The sequence below is a fragment of the Delphinapterus leucas genome, chromosome 9, assembly GCF_059928025.1.
Source record: "Delphinapterus leucas isolate spDelLeu-1000000601 "Yukka" chromosome 9, BTC_Dleu_Yukka2, whole genome shotgun sequence".
Taxonomy (NCBI): Eukaryota; Metazoa; Chordata; class Mammalia; order Artiodactyla; family Monodontidae; genus Delphinapterus; species Delphinapterus leucas.
The window spans coordinates 75,807,025-75,828,679 of NC_143137.1; the positions used below are offsets into that span (position 1 = coordinate 75,807,025).

The window sequence follows — 21,655 nt, forward strand, 5'->3', positions numbered from 1 at the left end:
ATGGTTTCTGCTCATCTCTAACTCCTTTTTTTTTTTTCCTTAGGTGGATGAATGCTTAGTTAAGACAAAGTAAATAGTGGCAAAATTTAGCCTGTGTTTCAATGAAATACGAAAAAAAGGCAAAACGTGTTCTCCCTTAAAGGTTTTAATTTGTAAATAGGATGTTTTTAGATTATGGAAAATACGTCATTAATTTAAGCTCATTTGATTACAAATCCTTCTTTCTTTCCTTCCTTCCTTCCTCCCGCCCCCCCCCCACTCCTCCCTTCCTTCCCTCTCCTCTTTCAATTTGCCTGCAGTTAAAGAGATTATGCACATCTGTACTGGTCTCTGGGAAGCACGCATCTAACTCATTCCTTTCCTTTTCCTTCTTACTATGGAGACCTAATTACATTAACATCATTTCACATTTGTGCTAATGCTGTTAGGCAGCAGATCTTTGACCCAAGCCACTTTTTTAAAGCCACAACACATGTTTCCTCAATGGTGATTTTTCTGGGTTGAAAAATCTTGAGCTGAAAAGTCGCTTCCATTCTTGGAAATCAGAGTCACAAATGCTGTCTTTCTGTTGTGGTGTCATTATAGATTTTTGTAATTTCCCAGAATGTCCTATGCTTCTCATGAAACCCGCATATGTAAGAGAAGAAGGCAGATGAAATCTGGTATGTTCAAGGTGGTATGGCTGTAAATTGGTGCAGCCACTGTGGAAAACAGTATGGAGGTTCTTCGAAAAACTACAAATAGAACCACTATATGATTCAGTAATTCCACTATTAGGTATAGATCCAAAGAAAAGAAAAACACTAATTTGAAAAGATATATGCATCCCAGTATTCTTAATAACATTATTTACAATTGCCAAGATATGGAAGCAAACTAAGTGTCCGTCAACAGATGGATGGATAAAGATGTGGCACACACACACACACACACACAGTGGAATACTACTCAGTCAAAAAAAAGAATGAAGTTCTGCCATTTGCAACAACATGGATGGATCTAGAGTGTATTATGCTTAGTGAAATAAGTCAGACCTGAGAAAGACAGATACTGGATGTTATCACTTACATGTGGACTCTAAAAAATACAACAAATAAATATAACAAACCAGAAACCAACTCACAGATATAGAAATCAAACTGGTGTTATCAGTGGGGAGAGGGAAGGTAGGAGGGATGAGATAGGGGTAGGGGATTAAAGAGGTACAAACTACTGTGTATAAAATAAGTAAGCTACAAGGTACAACACAGGGAATATAGCCAATATTTTATAATAAGTTTAAATAGAGTATAATCCATAAAGTTGTTGAATCACTGTTGCACACCTGAAACTAATATATTGTAAATCAACTAAACTTCAATTTAAAAAAAGAAGACAGAGTCCAATATAAAGAAGAAGGTCAGAACTCAAAAAAAGAAACAAATGCCTATTTCTTTTCTTTTCTTTTTTAAAATTACCTCAATACATTTATTTTTATTTATTTATCTATTTATTTTTTATTTTTGGCTGCATTGGGTCTTCATTGCTGTGCGTGGGCTTTTCTCTAGTTGCGGCGAGCGGGGGCTACTCTGTTGCAGTGCATAGGCTTCTCATTGCAGTGGCTTCTCTTGTTGCAGAGCATGGGCTCTAGGCGTGTGGGCTTCAGTAGTTGTGGCACGCAGGCTCAGTAGTTGTGGCGCACAGGCTTAGTCGCTCCGTGGCATGTGGGATCGTCCCGGACCAGGGCTTGAACCCGTGTGCCCTGCATTGGCAGGCGGATTCTTAACCACTGTGCCACCAGGGAAGTCCCAAATGCCTATTTCTAATTAGGTTATCAGACCAAGGTGGTCGCAGTAGTAGTCTGAGAAGTGTTTAGATTTCAGATATATTTGGAAAGTAGAGCTAACCATCCATGAAATTGTGCTAATTGTTCCTCTTCTCTGTGTTTTCTCATTTTTTAGTTTCGCTATTCGAATTGGCTTGATAAGTTGTATATGGTGTTGGGGACTGTGGCCGCCATCATCCACGGAACCGGACTCCCCCTCATGATGCTGGTTTTTGGAGACATGACGGATAGCTTTGCAAATGCAGGAAATTTAGGAAACCTAACTATTTCAGAATTAACTAATGGAAGTAAGTATTGTTTGCTGTACTGATTTTGTTGGAATCTTTGCAGAAAGATCATTCGCTCAGAATGAAGTTTGTGGAGCCCTTACTAAGTATGCACTAGTGTGTTTAGTGCTGTGGAGGGGTCTGAGCTATAGTTCATATTTGTAATGAATCCCAGAAGATAATATTCACAAGCCTTAGAGTATACAGTGGAAGTGCTGGTAGAGATATGTAGAAAAAGAGGGAGCTCTGTGAAGTCAGAAATATCCCAGGCAGTTTCAGGAAGAGGTATAGGAGCCTAATCTGGACTTTGAATGATAACTAGGAATCAGTTGCGAGATTCTCTGACATATTAGACATGGGTATAAGAGACAGGAGTTTAAGATGATTCAATAGTTTTTAGCTGGATAAACTGGATAAACTGGATGCAGTTACCATCAGTTGAGATGAGGAAGATGGAGGGGAGAGTATTTTGGCAGTAAACACCAGAAATTTAATTTTGGACATTGCCACAGGTTAGGCTCTTTGTTTTTTTCAAAACCATTTATTTATTTGGTTGCACCAGGTCTTAGTTGTAGCTTGTGGACTCCTTAGTTGTGGCTTACAAGCTCCTTAGTTGTGGCATGTGAACTCTTAGTTGCGGCGTGCATGTGGGATCTAGTTCCCTTACCAGGGATCGAACCCAGGCCCCCTGCCTTGGGAGCTTGCAGTGTTACCCACTGCGCCACTGGGGAAGTCCCAGGTTAGACTCCTTGGAAACATGAAAATGGAGAAATGGGGACAAGAGAAGTTGTGTGTGTGTGTGTGTGTGTGTGTTTTAGGATGAGAGAAATAACAGCTTGTTTGTATGCTAATGGAAATGATCCAAAAGAGAGGAGAAAGTGATGCTCTGCGAGAAAGGAAAGAAATTTGTTTGAGTGATATCCTTGAGAAAGGATGGAATCTTATGCTCAAGATGGAATACTTGCTTGAGGTAGGAGCACAAATAGTTCACCCACAATAACGGGTGGGAAGAGAGAGTATTTGAGTGTCAATGCCCAAAGGTGAGTAGACGAGGACATGAGAATTTGTGGAACTTTTCTTCTGATAACTTCAACTTTTTCAGTCAAATAAAAAGTAAGACATTTGGCTGAAAAAGAAAGGAGATCGAAAACAAGTTTATGGGAATTCCCTGGCAGTCCAGTGGTTGGGACTCTGCGCTCTCACTGCTGAGGGCCTGGGTTTGATTCCTGGCTGGGGAACTAAAATTCCATAAGCCTTGTGGCATGGCCAAAAGAAAAAACAAGTTTCTTAGGAGAGTGAGAAAGTGAATGGACTAGGGTGTCACACACACACACTTTCACACTCTCGAACTTGATTGAGGAGGGACTGGTTGATAGCTGTGAGCTCCCAAGTCACCTTTGGTCAAGCATACCCGAAGACTTACAGCCTGTTGTGCAGTCAAGGGGTAGAAACCTTGATAAGGCCTGTTTGAGAACACACGGGAGAATAAAGTGATGTAGCTTTTGCATAAGTCTCTGATGAATACTATGAATCCTTTCCCCCAGAATATATGCATGCTAATTGGGGGTATTTATGGATCCTCTGATACCTGCCTGTGGATCCGGGGAGCTCTTTTTTGTGATTCTGAAGAGCTCATTGTTTACCCTGAGGCGGGACTGCTTCAGGTCTGTGAAGACAGGTAATGAATTGGGCCAGAAAATTTTATAGTATGTTTGAGCTCAGTAAAATTCTTACACATTTATTATGCCCCTTCATGGCATTCAAAGGGACCTGGCAAAAGATGTTGTTCTACGTTTGGACTGGCACCTTTCTTTCATACCGTTCACCAAAAGGAAGCACTTGGTGCTCTCTGAGTTCATTGGTTCCCAGGCATGCTATAATTTAGCAATACTCTTTGGAGTTGGTTCTCTCACTACTTTTCAGGGCTCTGTGGCAGCTCAGCTGACTTTATATGTACATCTGTGCCCATTCTTATCCTACCCACTTTTTATGAAATCCAGACACACACATTGATCTAACTGTGGGAGGTGTTCTACTTATTATGCTGTGCACCTGCATGCATTCCATGGAGGGCCAGCTGCTGAACTCAGCTGTGTTTATCAGGAAATATTGGGCTATTAACACAACTGTTGAAAATTGGCCCAGTCTGGGAAGAGTAGACTATTACATGGCTGCCTGAAGCTAGCAGAGCTGAACTTGGATGGGCCACAGTAGACTCACTTGTGCTATGTGGATTGGTCTTCTTCAAAATTTATTTTCTATTTTTTAATTTAAATTTTTTTTTTTGCGGTATACGGGTCTCTCACTGTTGTGGCCTCTCCCGTTGCGGAGCACAGGCTCCGGACGCGCAGGCTCAGCGGCCATGGCTCACGGGCCCAGCCGCTCCGTGGCATGTGGGATCTTCCCGGACCGGGGCATGAACCCGTGTCCCCTGCATCAGCAGGCGGACTCTCAACCACTGCACCACCAGAGAAACCCCTAAATTTTTTTTTATACAATGTTTCATGGTTACTTTCTATATCCAGTTATTACAAAATACTGGCTATATTCCCCGTGTTGTACAATACATCCCTGACCCTGTCTTACACCCAGTAGTTTGTATCTCTCACTCCTCCACCCCTATATTGCTCCCACACACACTGGTAACCACTAGTTAGTACTCTGTATCTGTGAGTCTGCTTCTCTTTTATTATATTTACTAGTTTGTTGTGTTTTTATTTATTTATTTATTTGATTTATTTTTGGCTGCGTTGGGTCTTCGTTGCTGTGCGCGGGCTTTCTCTAGTTGTGGCTAGCGGGGGGCTACTCTTCATTGCAGTGCGTGGGCTTCTCGTTGTGGTGGCTTCTCTTGTTGTGGAGCATGGGCTCTAGGTGCTCGGGCTTCACTAGTTGCAGCATGCGGGCTCAGTAGTTGTGGCTCGCGGGCTCTAGAGCGCAGGCTCAGTAGTCATGGCGCACAGGCTTAGTCGCTCTGTGGCATGTGGGATCTAACCAGACTAGGGCTCGAACCCGTGTCTCCTGCATCGGCAGGTGGATTCTTAACCACTGCGCCATCAGGGAAGCCCTGTTGTGTTTTTTAGGTTCCACATATAAGTGATAATATCATACAATATTTGTCTTTCTTTGTCTGACATTTCACTTATCGTAATGCCCTCCAAGTCCATGCATGTTGCTGCCAGTGCCAAGTTTGTTCTTTTCTGTGGCTGAGTAGTATTCTATTATATATATGTACCACATCTTCTTTGTTTATCTGTCAGTGGGCACTTAGGTTGCTTCCATATCTTGGCAGTTGCAAATAATGCTGCTGTGAACGTTGGGGTGCATGTTTGACTAGTCTTTTTTTAAAAAAAAAAACCAAGTGCGTTAACATATACATACATTATATCTCCATCACCCAGATGTTAATTGGCCTTTACTCTCATAAGGAAATAATTGATCTCTTTAAGTAGAAGTACTGACGATTACTATGTCTTGGTGTTTGTTACCTGGTCCACCTTTAGACATGTAACTAACCTGTCTTAGTTACCCAACAGCATACATAAGTTCTCAGAACGGTCCAGCTGTGGAGACTAGCTCCTCCTACGCCTCTGCATTAGCTCGTAAGCTGGTGGTTTGGACTGCATCTTCATAGATGTCCGGATCATAGGGTTTCCAACGGGGGTAGTAGTTGACGTTGCATTTCTTGCCAATCCTTCCCATTCAGCTCCCTCTTCCAATCTTGGGAAAATTTAGAGAACTATTTGGAAGTTTTGTCTCTGTCTGTGTCACCTTCTTGAGAGGCACTGTATTCAATGGTTAAAGTGCAGGCTCTGGAGTTGGACTGCCTGTGACTGAAACCCCACCTTTGCCCCACTTTTTAGTTAGGTTTGGGGAATTTTTTCATACTTTAATTTCTCAACTTCAAAAAAAGGTTGGATAACAATAGAACCTACTTCATAGAATGGTTGTGAAAATTCAGTGGATTCCTTATTTAAGGCTCATGGAAGAGAATTTAGTCATAAAAACGTACTCAATGTTAATTATTGTTATTATTATCAACAGGAAACTCATACTTCCATGTTCCTCACAAATGAACCTTCGTAACCTGCAGTGATGATATGGTTCCTTGTCTCATTTCATCTTTATAGAGCTCTGTGATACTACCTCAGTTCTTATATTTGTTGAAAGGCATACTGCAAATCACTCAGTACCTGTTATAGATGTGAATTACCCCTTTCAGCAGCATTTCCTTAGTAACTGGACAGCTAGGCAGGCCTATCACGGAAGGCAAAGGTCCTCAAACTGTGGCCCGTGGGCAATATCTGACCTCTTGCCTCTTTTTATGCCACTTGTGAGCTTAGAATGATTTTTACGTTTTTAAATCACTGGGGAAAATTAAAAGAAGAATATTTTTGTGACACATAAAAATGATATGAAGTTGAAATTTCAGTATCTATACATAAAGTTTTAATGGAACACAGCCATGCCCATTCATTTGAGTATTATCTGTGGCTACTTTCACAACACAGTGGTGCAGTAGAGTTGTTGTGACAGAGACCATATGGTCCACAAAGCCTAAAGTATTATCTGATCCTTTACAGGAAAGGATTGCCAATCTCTGAGGCAGGGTATTGAGTAGGGGGTTATTATCTTTGATCAGTCCACCAGTGAATATGTATTAAAGCATTCTGTGAGCCAGCCATAGTATGTGTCCTAAGTATTCATTCCCATCCCCCAAGAAATTTAGCATAATGGGCAGAATGGACAAGGGAGCCAACAAATGCAGTTGGATATGATTAGTGCTATGATACAGAGATACACAAACTACTTGGGAAGGAGAGGATGGGTGTCTGGCTCCGTCTAGGAATCATGGCAGGCTTCCAAGAGGAGGTGATAACCAAGTTTGGTCAGATGGTACCTCTCTCATGCACAAAATAGACATGTTCTATGTGACAAGTAAAACCATTTAAAAACAAATATTAAATTAAAAAATACAGTTAATACCCTTCTCTCACCACCATTCCTGATTGCCACTCCCCTGTATATCCTTCTGTGTCTTTTCAAGGCTCCATGCTATCTCTGTTGTAATTTTTACCCTAGAACACTCAGTATCTTGTCATAAATGTGTTTGTAGATTCAGACTTCCAAATGTCCTGAAAGCTGCCTAGGTGAGGGGAGTGGATAGCAAAGGTTTTGATGCTGGTCCTGGAGCCGAGGGCAAATGAGCTCTCTGATGCTTCTGGTGGGAGGGCCAGCCTACTGGGGCCTCAGACACTCTCAGACCTTTCTTCTTGCCGTTCCCTGGGTAGAACCTTATGACCTCTCTGTGGGGGTAGGCTAGGTACCAGAGCCTCCTTGTTGGACAGGAAGTATTCCTTGCTTCAGGAGACTTAGATTTGCTAAGGCTCCTGAAAGCCTCAGAGTTTTACACTAAACATAGGATTTAACTAGACAGTTTGAAAAACTTTTTGAGCAAGCAGATCCTTTTTTTTTTTTTTTTTTTTTTTTGCGGTACGCGGGCCTCTCACTGTGTGGCCTCTCCCGTTGCGGAGCACAGGCTCCGGACGCGCAGGCTCAGCGGCCATGGCTCACGGGCCCAGCCGCTCCGCGGCACGTGGGATCTTCCGGGACCGGGGCACGAACCCGTGTCCCCTGCATCGGCAGGCGGACTCTCAACCACTGCGCCACCAGGGAAGCCCCAGGCAGATCCTTTTATGCTGCTGTAATAGACCCCTCAAAGGCTTTCTCTTCTCCCAATGCCTTTCTCTGTTTATCAGACAGTGGCCTTCATTCTGTTCTTTTGTTGTGGATCTGATTTCCTGACATCCTACTCCCTTATATCTCTATCTTGTTAGGTTTTGCCTTTGCCTTAAAATCTCTGATGACTTGGGCCTTGCAAAGTCATCTGTGTGAACAGAACTTAACCACTGCTGAAATTCTGTAGTATTCTGTGAATTCTCATCTTCCTCATGAGACTATTCACTGCCTGCACATGAGCCTGGATAAAGGTGCTTGTGATTTTAGACACGTTGTGTTAAAGGTGACAAGTTGCGTACAAGTGTAAATGATATCCAGGCAGTTTAAGAAATGAGACTGAATCTTGGCATAAAGAATTGGACTAGAGATTTGACAACATTTGAGTTGAAGGAATGATAAATCTCCTGGGATAGGATATGGGGAAAAGTAAAAGGAATGGGGAGTTCTAAGCCTTGAGGAAGACTCAATTTTTAGCAGTAACTAAAGCCAATTTTTATTGAGCACTTAATACGTGCTGGGCACTGTTCTTAGTGCTTTACATATATTAATTCCTTTATTTCTTTCATGGACGTGAGGTTGATACTATTATTATCTATACGTTACAGATGAGGAAACCAGGGCCCAGAGGGTTGAGTATATTTAAGTTGCCTGAGGTCATAGAGTTAGTAATTAGTTAGTATTTGAACCCATGCAGACCAGTCCCAAGTCCATGCACTGAAGGAGACAGAGGGACACCCAGAAAGGAAGACAGTGAGGATTATGTGTTAATCGAGAAATGAAAGTACGTGAGGGAGATCTGCCGTGTCTCATTGTGGGAAACACCCAGAAGTACTCTTCACATAAACTCTTCATTATTTATTGTCTCTAATGGTTCAGTCGATGGTACATCCACATGAATGGCTTCTCTCTTTCTCCATAACTATATCATGGTTGGTTTTGTTTAATCTCCTACCAGATTGTGGGCTGAGGAATGGAACAAATGAGATACTCAAATTCTAGTACAAGTTAATTATTCAGAGAAAAAGGGGAAATGTGGAAATATATTTATAACTTATATTTATCATTTACCATTTCTACTCTCACTTCTCTGAAACTCATATGAGGAACATGGAAATTTTGTAAAATGCCAGTTCTCAAAAATAATATCTATTTTTTGCTGTTTAAACTATGAGCATACAAATCATATGCAGATCTTGAATGTGTGTTTCAAGACTTTGGTGTTGTAAACAGAAAACATTGCCATCTCTGTCCTCAAGGCTAGCATTATGAGGATTCTCCAGACTAGAATGTTAGTTAATACTTCAGTTCTAAGTACTTCATAAAAATTTCTGTGATGGATGTTTTCTTTTCATTTGCTCAAGGCCTTCCTCTGCTGCTAACCATTTCATGGGAAAAATTCTGAGAGATAAACTTCTGGAAAATTGAATACCAAATAATGACAGAATATTTAGAAGCATATTGTTTTGTGTGCTAGCTTATTATTTATTTATTTTTAAAATTATTTATTTATTTCTTCGGCTGTACCAGGTCTTAGTTGTGGCACGTGGGATCTTTGTTGCTACGTGCGGGATCTTTAGTTGCCGCACGTGGGGTCTTTAGTTGTGGTGTGCAGGATCTTTTAGTTGTGACATGCAGGCTCTTAGTTGCGGCATGCATGTGGAATTTAGTTCCCTGGCCAGGGATTGAACCCAGGCCCCCTGCATTGGGAGCGTGGAGTCTTAACCATCAGGGAAGTCCCAGTGTGGTAGTTTATTTTTAAGTTTGAGTTAAAACTTAAAATATGACTAGTTTTTCTGGAGTAGTAGTAGTAGTGTAGTATGGTCAGATTTTTTTGTTTTTTTTTGGTTAGTATTGGGGAAATGTTTCTTCGAGCCAAAAAGTAGATAAGTTAGAATGTAATCTCTACAATATATTATAAAAGTCAGCAAAAAAAAAATGAAGATAGATGACATGTGACCCATTATAGGTGCTTAAGAAGTGGGATAAATAAATGAAAGACGGAATCACAGAATTTTGTAGGTGAAAAAGAGCCTAGAAAATTATCTGGCCCAAACCCATAATTTGATAGATGTGGAAACCAATGCTCAGGAAGTTGAGACAAAGTGACCAGAATGGAATTGCTTCTTAGTGGACAGAGCTGAGTTCCTGGGTCAGGAATCCTGCCTTTTATTCTGGTATTTTTCCCACTCTACTTGTGGTTTCAAACTCTGCCTAAAATTGAAGCAAACGCTAGTACTTTTCACTTGGTCTTTTCTCTCCCTAAGGTGCCATCCTGTAGACTTACGTATTGGTATATCAGGCAGGTCAGCCCCAAGGCACAGCTCTTCAGGCCAGTGTGAAAGCTGCACACGTGAGGTGACTGTGGCTCCCAGAGTCACCTCTGTCACGTGCAGTCAGCTCAGCCACACTGTCAGGCAAGTGTCAGAGGGATTGATCTAGGCAGAAGGTCCAAATTCCTCTTGCTTGTGTTTTTCTTTTTTTAATTGGAGTATAATTGCTTTACTATGTTGTGTTCGTTTCTGCTGTACAGTGCCGTGAATCAGCTCTATGTATACATACAGCCCCTCCCTCTTGCATCTCCCTCCCATCCCACCCACCTAGGTCGTCACAGAGCACGGAGCTGAGTTTCCTGTGCTTTATAGCATGTTCCTGCTAGCTATCTATTTTACATATGATAGTGTATATATGTCAGTCCTAATCCTCTTGCTTGTGTTTGATGGAGTTTCCTGCACAAGACTGGGAAAACTGGAATCCTAGCGTTCTTGAGCTAGAATGGACCTTGAAGACCATTGAAAGCAGTGGTTTACTAACGTCTTTAATCAGGGAGTCCCTGGGTGTAAATTACACCTGTCATGGATGCTTGCCAGGTAAAACAGCAAGGTTGCGGCATGCGGGATCTTTTAGTTGCAGCATGCAGACTTCTTAGTTGCGGCATGTGAACTCTTAGTTGCGGCATGCATGAGGGATCTAGTTCCCCTACCAGGGATCGAACCTGGGCCCCTTGCATTGGGAGCGTGGAGTCTTACCCACTGGACCACCAGGGAAGTCCCTTACTTGGTTTTAGAAAAGGCTTTCCTTACCCCAGGTAGTAGGGTAGTGGTCTATTGTATCTCTGTTTAATTCTACAATATGTGAGACGCATATACAAAATAAGAGAATGGTTGGTTGGAATATTTTCATAAATGGTCTGCATGTGTGGTAGCTCTGTGAAACCTTTGTACATCTTTGGGACAAGCTTGCATACAGCAGGTAGAGCAGGGTGTGCACCGAGAGTACAAAGATAAATGTACCCTCCTGTTCTCTAGGAGGTCACACCAATGGGAATGGAAGGAGGAGATGGCTATAAACCATAGTATGTCTATTCTAGTGTTGATTTAGTAAATTGAATCGTGTGTCAGTTACTATGGAATCCTGTCAGTCACCCTCTTTGGGGGTAAGCCACTTGGAAGGAGGTCATATTGAGCTCGTTCATGGAGGAGAGGTCTTTTCCAGGAGCGAGATCGTGGTGAAAGGGTAGAGAGAGGGGAACGAATAAAGGCTTGGAGGAGGAAAGCTGTCATCACTTCTCTACTGCCTCTCGTCTTAGTATGTGAAAAGTAGTTTTTAGTCTAAAAGGGCGGAGCTTAGTCTCATGAAATTTAAGCAAAATATTTTGTCGTGCCCAGTTTCCTCTCTAGTCCCCAAGGGCAAAGACTTCAGGAACACAACAGTCAAGCAGAGACTTGGGCACTGTTTTCTTTTATGCTGCAGCTTCCCCGACCCCGACCCCGAGATGGTGACTGTGCAGTGCCCTGGCTACTGTGATGAGGTGAAAGGTGTGGGGTTAAAAGTCATCTGGAAAGTCATTGCGTGACTTATTGTGGTAAGATTACAAAGGGACCAATAGGACATATGATGGATCCTGGACTTTATCCTTATGCAGTGGACCGTCATTGAAGGTTATTAACAGAAGCAACATAATTATATTCTTGTTCCCAAAGATAAAATCTGGTGGCAATATAAAGATCTGATTGGAGTAGAAAGACCAGTTAGGAGGCTCTTGTTAGAGCAGAGGTAAGAGATGACGGAGACCTGAACCAGAGCACTAGCCATGAGGACGCAGAGCATTTTAGTGGCTTTAGGACAGATGCAGGAGTCACTGAAGCTGCAGAAGTGGTCGAGGTCATCCTGGGAGTGAGCATAAAATTCTGGGAAACACCAGTATGGAGAGAGGAGGGAGAGCATGAGGAACCGGTGAATGAGACCGAGAGAGGGATCAGAGTGGTGGGAGAACCAGGAGAATGAGGTTCTGGTATGTGGGCCTCTCACTGTTGTGGCCTCTCCCGTTGCGGAGCACAGGCTCCGGACACGCAGGCTCAGCGGCCATGGCTCACGGGCCCAGCCGCTCCGCGGCATGTGGGATCCTCCCGGACCGGGGCACAAACCCGCGTCCCCTGCATCGGCAGGCGGACTCTCAACCACTGCACCACCAGGGAAGCCCCAACCAAGTATTTTATTAAAATAAAAGCTACACTGAAATGTTTGCCTTTTCTTGTTGGGGGAGTGGGGATAAATTAGGAGGTTGGGATTAACATACACGCACTACTATATATAAAATAGATAACCAACAAGGACCTACTGTATAGCACAGGGAACTCTTCTCAATATTCTGTAATAACCAATATGGGGAAAAGAATCTAAAAAAAGTACATATATATATATGAATCACTGTGCTGTATACCTGAAACTAATACAACATTGTAAATCAACTATAATTAAAAAAAAGATTTGGTTTTAGGATAAAAAAAATTTGGCTTTTCTCTACTGATTATTTGGCTGATATTGTTATACAGCCCAGAGAGCTTCTGGATTTTCTCGCTGAAAAATAATAATAATTTTTGGATACTTTTCCAGTATTCTTCTTTATAATGGTTGGTCTGGGCAGTAGCCCTTTGAGATCCATACAGGTAAAAAGTTATTGGGCTATATGATCTCTAAAGTCATTTTAGCCTGAAAGTTTTGGTTTTCTGAAAAAAAAAAATGCCTCAGGATAAGAATTTTACGAGAAGCTCATAGAGGAAAGAAAAATCTCTGGGCCAGAGAGCTCTTAATTAATAAAAGTTGATTGGAGGAAAAGAAAAGTTGATTGGAGGGAGTCTAAAGAACATATCTTTATTTCATTCTTTGGTGAGTAGAGATCATCTCTGTCAGAGGACTTGAATGCTCCATTTTTTAATTTACTGGTGCACTTTGACACCACCAAAGCACAAATAAAAGGTACTTGGTGCAAGAGTTGGTTTCTGATGACTGAAATTATATATATATATATATATATATACACACACACACACACACACACTGAGAGAGAGAGAGAGAATATTGTACACATAAACATAAAGGACTCAGTTTTGACCTTGAACATAATTTTTACTTTCTGAGCTGAATAAATGTGATGGTAGACCTAGAAGCCACCATTGCCAAAGAATGTCTGTCCAAATTCTCTTGGTCCCTTACCTCTAGAATTGAGAAAACTGGTAGTAGCAATGAGTAGAAAACACATATTTAGTTAGACTTGAAAATTTGTCTTGATTTGGTTGTGATACACACTATTGACATTTCCTGCCTAGGTCATCTGCAATGAGAGATCTTCTGAGACTGATGTGGAGAAAAATCCTCACCCAGCTATCAATATTTAATATTCTGTTTTATCTTTGAAAATATGGAGCAGAAGCAATATCATAACTGATTAGAAATTTATCTGTACACTTATTCCAGTTGACATAAAGTGGAAGCTGTCGAGTTTCTCTGCTGCATGTTTTGCTACATCTCTGCATCTCTGTATGACTTCCTACTTTCTCTCTTACTCCTAAATGTAGCCTTCCGTGGGGTGCTGTGCTTGGTTGTCATTTCCTCCCTACCTGCCATCCTGTCCTCACAGGTGAGAAGAGATGGCTTTTTTCTTTCTTGAATTTAGCTGTGACCTCTAAGATGTGAGACTCCTACATCTTAAGACCTAACTCTGTCTAGAATTGGAGGGCCACAGTTTGAATACTTACTGGACATCTTCAGTAGAATGTCCCAGGTACCACAGAATAAAGATCTTCAGAACGGAACTAATAATCTGCTCACATCTGCCCAGATCTCATCTTTTTGCTGACTTCTTGTGTCCCACCATGGCATCACCCTTGTCCTGATGCTTAAACTCAAGGTCTTGGTCTTTTTTTTCAATTGTTACTCTTCCTACTTCTGTTCCATCGGTTGCTAGAGCCTGTAACTTCTCACTCTCTAAATCTTATGGGTACTTTCCTTCTTTCCTATTCTCATTTCCACCCTCTTTCCTTACTTAATTGCAGTTGCTCCATCTGTCAGTCTCCCCTGTTCCAGTTAAACTTACACATTTCTGGTAGCTAAGTCATCCTAGACCAAACCTCTACTCTTGTCCTTTTCTGCTCAAAACCAGGGAATGCTTACTAGTTTTTGTACACCATACCTGTGGGGCCTAGATTATCTTTCAACCATATATCCACCTCCTTCCATCCACACAACACACCCACACCCCTGCCAAAGTGGCTTATTCATTCTTAAAACATGTGCTGAACTTTCGTCTATGTTGTTCCCTTTGCCAGAAAAACTTTTGTTCCTCTTTCCTGCACCTGTCAAAATCACACTCATCTGACCCAGGCTGTCTCACGTTACACTGTAACTTTTGAAATAACTACAAGATTTATAGTGTGCCTCCCTATTGATCGAGCCATCTTGATTATGAAAACTTACCCTGCAAAAATATTCACCGTATTTAATATATATGTACAGGTTTAATGCAGCATTGCTTGTAAAAGTAAGCTATTGGAAGCAACTGAAATAGATGCAACTTAGAAAAAATAAAGATATACATATATACACACATACTGACATGGAAAATCGGCCAGAGTGTGGACTGTGATTCTGCCTTTTAAAATAAGCATGTATGTGTATATGTGTATGTGTATACTTGCATACAGAAAAGAAAATCTGAAAAAAATTCACCCCAGAATAATGAACAGTGGCTAGTGCGTGCGTGTGTGTGTGTGTGTGTATTTAGGCGAGGGTGTTAAAGTTTTAATGTACCTTGTCCCAAAACGTTAACATTTGCTAATAATGCATGATGAGCTGACTGGTATTTATGACATTTTTCTTTGTATTTTCCCTCTCTCTCTATATTTTAGCAATTCTTTTATTTATATTTATTTATTTAGTTGCGGCTCCCTGGCTCCTTAGTTGAGGCAGGTGGGCTCCTTAGTTGTGGCTCACCAGCTCCATAGTTTTGGCAGGTGGGCTCCTTAGTTGAGGCTCGCTGGCTCCTTAGTTGTGGCTCACAGGCTCCTTAGCTGTGGCATGTGAACTCTTAGTTGTGGCATGCATGTGGGATCTAGTTCCCTGACCAGGGATTGAACCTGGGCCCCCTGCGTTGGGAGCTCAGAGTCTTAACCGCTGCACCACCAGGGAAGTCCCTGTAATTTATATTTTTAAAATAAAAATAAAAACTGGAGAAATGCAGTGTTCTATTTGAAATAGTAAGTGCTTTAGTGTCAAGTCTGCACTGATATTTATCAGGACAAAGCGCCTAGAAAAGATTTTTCTCTATGTCATCTTGCAGTGCTATTGCATAAACTATTTTAATCCAGGGACACTAGTATTTCTGCTGACAGACTCCTTAATCAGTGTGGCTTTCTTCTTGCAAATAAGCTTCAATGAATTTAGTGTGTGTGTGGTTGCACACAGCTGGTAGTAAAAGATTTGAATGCATGCCGTGGTGCTTACACATAATTGAAATTAAATCAGTTTGACCTATTTTTGTGTAAATTGTTAAGTGACACAAGTTTGATTCATTTTTAATGGAAAACAAAGAGACATAACGGTATATGCTTTGTGATGATCTAGGTTTTCTGGACAGTACATATTTCGGCAAAAAGCTGGAGGAGGAAATGACCACGTAAGTAGATGTTTTCCTTACTATTGCTAAGCATTTCAGTCTCAGTCCAGTTGTAGCAATGTTTAAAATTTTGCGTTATTATAATAAAGATACAAAGTTTTGAGGAGAGCAACATCATTGTTTCTAGGAGGATACAATGTAGGATATTTTTTTAAAGAAAATAATTTGCTGCATAAGATGTGCTAAAGTGAAGGTTAAGCCTGGATTGGACTGATGTATGCATTGGTAAATATAGAATATCATCTCTAGGGAAATTAGAGGAGTTCAAAGTGGCCTTATTTAAAATGCAGTTAAATTAGGAATCACATTGTTTGCAATGGCTTTGTAATTATTAGTTTGATTCCTGGATATTTTTAGTCATGATATCATGAGATCAGTCAACAGGATTTTTTTTTTGTAACACAGCATCTAATTCTAATATATGAAACAAGGCGTCCCAGAATAAATATAGTCCTTTTAACCTTAAGTCACCTTGGGGAGACTTTCATTAATGATTTACTTATCTTGAAGTTTGCTCTTAGAACAGCTTATAAAACATGTCCAAAGGTATTGCTTGGTGATTCAGAAGATGATTCCACATTATCCTATAAATGGTTCTGTAGATTTGAGGAAAATGGAGATATTTGACCATATTTTGAAAGATGAGAATTACCTCCTAATACTCCTATAGAGAGGCATTTTTAAAATATTGATGAAAAACAGAATGTCTTGTAATCATTTTATAAATGTTTAAACACAGGTGTGTTTTGAGTAAACACAGACTGACGGCCTACAATACATTAATTCATTGTCAAAGCATGCATTCTACTTCTTAAATGAGGTTTCTTTTTAACTGTCTCGCTATATCATTAACACTTGGATAATAATTCAATATTGTTATCTATTAACTAAAATTTAGTATTCTAATTACATCTTCCCTGATAAATACTTTGTAAATTACCAGGTATAGCTTGGGGAAGATATGTTTACACCAGGTTGCAAACATTGACATCAGCAACTATATGGTTATCACACTGCCATTTTTTAAAATTTAATTTTATTTATCTATTTTTTAACATCTTTATTGGAGTATAATTGCTTTACAATGGTGTGTTAGTTTCTGCTTTATAACAAAGTGAATCAGTTATACGTATAAATATGTTCCCATATCTCTTCCCTCTTGCGTCTCCCTCCCTCCCACCCTTCCTATCCGACGCCTCTAGGTGGTCACACAGCACCGAGCTGATCTCCCTGTGCTATGCAGCTGCTTCCCACTAGCTATCTGTTTTACGGTTGGTAGTGTATATATGTCCATGCCACTCTCTCACTTCGTCCCATCTTACCCTTCCCTTTCCCCTTCCCCATGTCCTCAAGTCCATTCTCTAGTAGGTCTGTGTCTTTATTCCCGTCTTGCCCCTAGGTTCTTCATGACCTTTTTTTCTTTTTTTTTTTTCTTAGATTCCATATATATGTGTTAGCATACGGTATTTGTTTTTCTCTTTCTGACTTACTTCCCTCTGTATGACAGACTCTAGGTCCATCCACCTCACTACAAATAACTCAATTTCGTTTCTTTTTCACAATGCCATTCTTATAGCTTCTGCATGGTTTATAGAAGCATTTTTCTTTGAGGGTGGCAAGTAGTGAACTTTTAAAAACTTTTAAATCCTGTATTTCATTTTAGCATGTTTGTCTTTACCTAAAATGTAAGTGCTTAGTGAAGCACATGAGTTGCTTGCTTTTTTCAGCATGAAGACTCAGATGAGGAAACACAAATTTAGCATTTCTAGATGGTCAAGGGTCTGGATTTAGAAGATGCTCATGTTCTTTATTTTTAGAATTTAAACTGGAAGGACTGCTACTTGATTCATTAAGCATTTCAGGATAACTTATGATGGCCAGTTGGGCAGATGATATAAAAATACTTTTCATTTTCAATTGTCTCGTGGCATCTAAGCTCTGCCAGATGAATAACCCAAAAGATCAGGGGACCATTTCCATCTCTTGGTTCCACTTTCTGGCAAATTCTGTCACTTGTTTCCACTCTCCAGTGTGCAGAAACCACCCCAAGTGCTCATCAGCTGATACGGAGGTAGTCCAACTACGCAGGATGACAGTGGTAGATTACCTGATGCTGTGATGCTTCAAGGCACCACACAAGCCTTTCACAATAACCGGCATTCTCTGGGTGCTAACTCTGTGCTGGGCATGGGCCCAAGTGTATTCATACGTTACTGTGTAACAGTTTTTTTTTTTTTAATGGCCGTGCCTCGCGGCATGCGGGATCTTAGTTCCCCAGACAGGGATCGAACCCACGCCCCCTGCAGTGGAAGCGTGGCGTCTTAACTGCTGGACTGCCAGGGAAGTCCCACTGTGTTATAGTTCTTCTCTCCATTTTACCGATCAGAAAACTGAGGCTTAGAAAGGTTAAGCAAGGCTACACAGCAGTTAAGTGAAGAGCGGGGCTTTGAGCCAAAACAGAAACCACAGTCTTTTTTTTTTTTTTTTTTTGCGTTACCCGGCCCCTCACTGTTGTGGCCTCTCCCATAGCGGAGCACAGGCTCCGGACGCGCAGGCTCAGCGGCCATGGCTCACGGGTCCAGCCGCTCCGGGGCATGTGGGATCCTCCCGGACCGGGGCACGAACCCGTGTCCCCTGCATCGGCAGGCGGACTCCCAACCACTGCGCCACCAGGGAAGCCCTAGAAACCACACTCTTAAGCATGACACTGTAACAGGGCAGCCACAGTTGGATGCCGACCATCAACTCTGCTTGTGAAGGCGGTCAAGATAGCCAGACAACCAGAAAAGGCAGGATGAGTGGTCTGTTGTGGGAAGGTGCATTGATGAGAAAGCAGAGCATGTGCAGTTTTCTTGTCGTTTTTCAGGTACGCCTATTATTACAGTGGAATTGGGGCTGGCGTGCTTGTCGCCGCTTACATCCAGGTTTCATTCTGGTGCCTGGCAGCAGGAAGACAAGTATACAAAATTAGAAAACAGTTTTTTCATGCTATCATGCGGCAGGAGATAGGCTGGTTTGACGTGCATGACACTGGGGAGCTTAACACCCGGCTCACAGAGTAAGTACCTGGGTTTATGTCGAACTCCGATGTGCTTCTGACTCTTACAAAATGAAAGAGAAGTCATCAGATCTGTTAGGAGACATTAGTGCATCACTCAGAAGTAATTATGAAACGAAATTCCTTCTGAGCCGCAGTCGTGTCTCACGCATCTTTTCATTCCCAGAACCCTGGCAGCGTATGAGGGGACTTGCATGACTAGCAATGAATGAGGTGTTGGGCTTGCCAGACTCGAGAAAATCCTCTGGGAGTGTGCATTAGAGCAGCAACATGATGCTTGCTGGGGACATGACTGTGCAAGATCCTAGATGTAAACTAATTTACCCCACACTGAAGCAAACAAAAAAACCAGCTAGAATCAGGAGAAAAGTTCTGTGTTCACAATTCTGATGTTTATTTCTAACACTGTCTCTTCTTTTAGTGACGTCTCCAAAATTAATGAAGGAATTGGTGACAAAATTGGAATATTCTTTCAGTCAATGGCAACATTCTTCACCGGTTTTACAGTAGGATTTACACAAGGTTGGAAGTTAACCCTTGTGATTTTAGCCGTCAGTCCTGTTCTTGGTCTGTCAGCTGCTATCTGGGCAAAGGTAGGTGAAGCCTGTGAATCCAGATTTTAAACTGTCTCCACTCCTGAAACACCCCATAACTCCATGCAGCGGAAGGCTGTTTTTCTCACTTGATGACTCTGACTCTATATTTGATACTTGGTTTCGAACCTTCTCTTCACGATCAGTGGGAATAAGCAGGTGCAATCTCAGTGAGTCTTATACCTACCAAGGACTCTGTGCTGTCCTTGCCCTGCAGTTATTTGGGGAAGGGATGAGAAAGAAAGAAGTAGCTGTCCCATCTCATCCTCTGCCTTCATGTAAAAGGCATGCTCAGCTTTTGGCGAGCTGTGTTCCCTGGTAGGCAGTTCCATATTCATAAGTAGGGATTCAGGAAGAGCTTCAAGTTCAATGAACAACACATAGGTCCCATTCAATAACCATTATTGATTTGAATGTTTTTGTAGATTTAATTTAATTTGGTAATTGATTGAACAGTTTTGTCAGCGTTATAAATGACTGTTTATACATACTTAAATCCCTTTGTGTGAAAACAGTTTTTTAAAAAGAGGTATCTTCTAGTCCCATATGCATGTCAATCCAAAGTCTACAGTTCTTTCTCCCAGTCACAAAGGCAGAGCAGTACAAACGACCCTCCCCACCTCCATACACAGGTCTTTCTCTTTCAAGACTGCGTGTGGTGTTCATTTTAAACTGATTTCATGTAAGAGTGGGTGGCAGTGGAGAGATTGGCCCAGTACATAATTTCTTAGAGAAGAAGAAAAATTAGAGAAAGCATTACACATTTATGTGGCAAAAGGTCATAAAATAACAGAGGGCCAACCAAAGCCAAGCCTAACACAAAATAAATCAGGCTGTAAGTATTAAGAAATTTTAAAAACTTAACCCTGTAGGGTGGATATTGTTTTGTTATTGTAAACAATAACTGCCGTGTTTTTAGTATCTACTGTGTCAGGCAAATACATATTTTTCTTTTAAAAAAAACTTATTTTATTGAGGTACAGTTAATTTACAATGTGTTAATTTCTGCTGTACAGCAAAGTGATTCAGTTATACATCTATATACATTCTTTTTCATATTTTTCATTATGGTTTATCACAGGATATTGAATATAGTTTCCTGTGTCATACAATAGGACCTTGTTATCCAGATCCCACTTTTTTTTTTTTTTTTTTTTTGCGGTACGCGGGCCTCTCACTGCTGTGGCCTCTCCCGTTGTGGAGCACAGGCTCCGGACGCACAGGCTCAGCGGCCATGGCTCACGGGCCCAGCTGCTCCATGGCATGTGGGATCTTCCTGGACCGGGGCACAAACCCGTGTCCCCTGAATCGGCAGGCGGACTCTCAACCACTGCGCCACCAGGGAAGCCCAGATCCCACTTTTTAGGTTAAAAAATCCCAGGGAATTTCAGAGAATAAAATAACAACATATTTTAATCTCCCCCAGAATTAGCAGATGTTATGCCTTTTGCAGTATTTAACTGTAATATTTTCTATATATGAAGAAGGAGGTTGTAGAATATTACAGAATATTTTCCCCTCACTCTATCATATTATCTTTTCTTCTTCCTCAAAGGCATGAAATACATATTTTTCTGAAGTATAGATATTATCTCATTTAATGGAGGAAGAAATTGAAGTTCTGAGAACTCTGTTATTTGTTGCTGAGACTAACACAGTGTTTAAGTGGTGTTCTTGGTGGCTAAATTGTATCTCTGCATTAGTCTGTTGAAATATTTGGCAAAAGCTTTTGTGTTAATTGGTTTTCTTGTTTACTAGGATATTAAGCAAGTCAGATGGCAGATGCTTCATATCAGTATTTGTTGAAAAACTGTTTTAAAATATATTCACGTTTGTTCTAGTTAAGTTACGGGAAAAAGCAGTAAGTTAATCTCTTAATAAGTAATTGTGCATTGCTTCAGATACTATTTCTTTAATAAATGGAGCCCTAGACTTATTGCTGGAGACCTAAGTTCACTCTGCCACAAGCTTTTGGTATGGTTTCAAACAAAGTTCTTAAGTTACCTGGTTGTCAACCATATTAAAAAAGAAATGTGGCCCAGTTTAGGAAGCTCCTGTGAGCCTGAGGCTCTCTTCTCTAACCCAGAGGCACCAGTGCAAGAATGTAGAACAGGAAGGGACTTAGTCCCAGCAAGCTTCCTAGTCCAGGAAGCCTCTTTTGATCTCTACATGCAACTTTCTAACCCCACCCAGAGACACTGGGTCAGCTAGAGGGCACAGGGAGGG

General features: G+C 41.2%; 1 protein-coding gene across 2 annotated transcripts in view; it reads left to right on the forward strand.

The window, feature by feature from the left end:
- Window positions 1-21,655, forward strand: part of ABCB1 (ATP binding cassette subfamily B member 1) — a 112,136-nt gene that overhangs the window by 12,107 nt on the left and 78,374 nt on the right. The window contains exons 4-7 of one of the 2 annotated variants that reach the window (XM_022588333.3): window positions 1,941-2,112; window positions 15,727-15,778; window positions 18,645-18,836; window positions 19,258-19,429. In XM_022588333.3, coding sequence (XP_022444041.3) covers window positions 1,941-2,112; window positions 15,727-15,778; window positions 18,645-18,836; window positions 19,258-19,429 — 588 coding nt within the window. The remainder of the gene's footprint in view (window positions 1-1,940; window positions 2,113-15,726; window positions 15,779-18,644; window positions 18,837-19,257; window positions 19,430-21,655) is intronic. The other variant, XM_089917743.1, reaches the window with a different exon arrangement.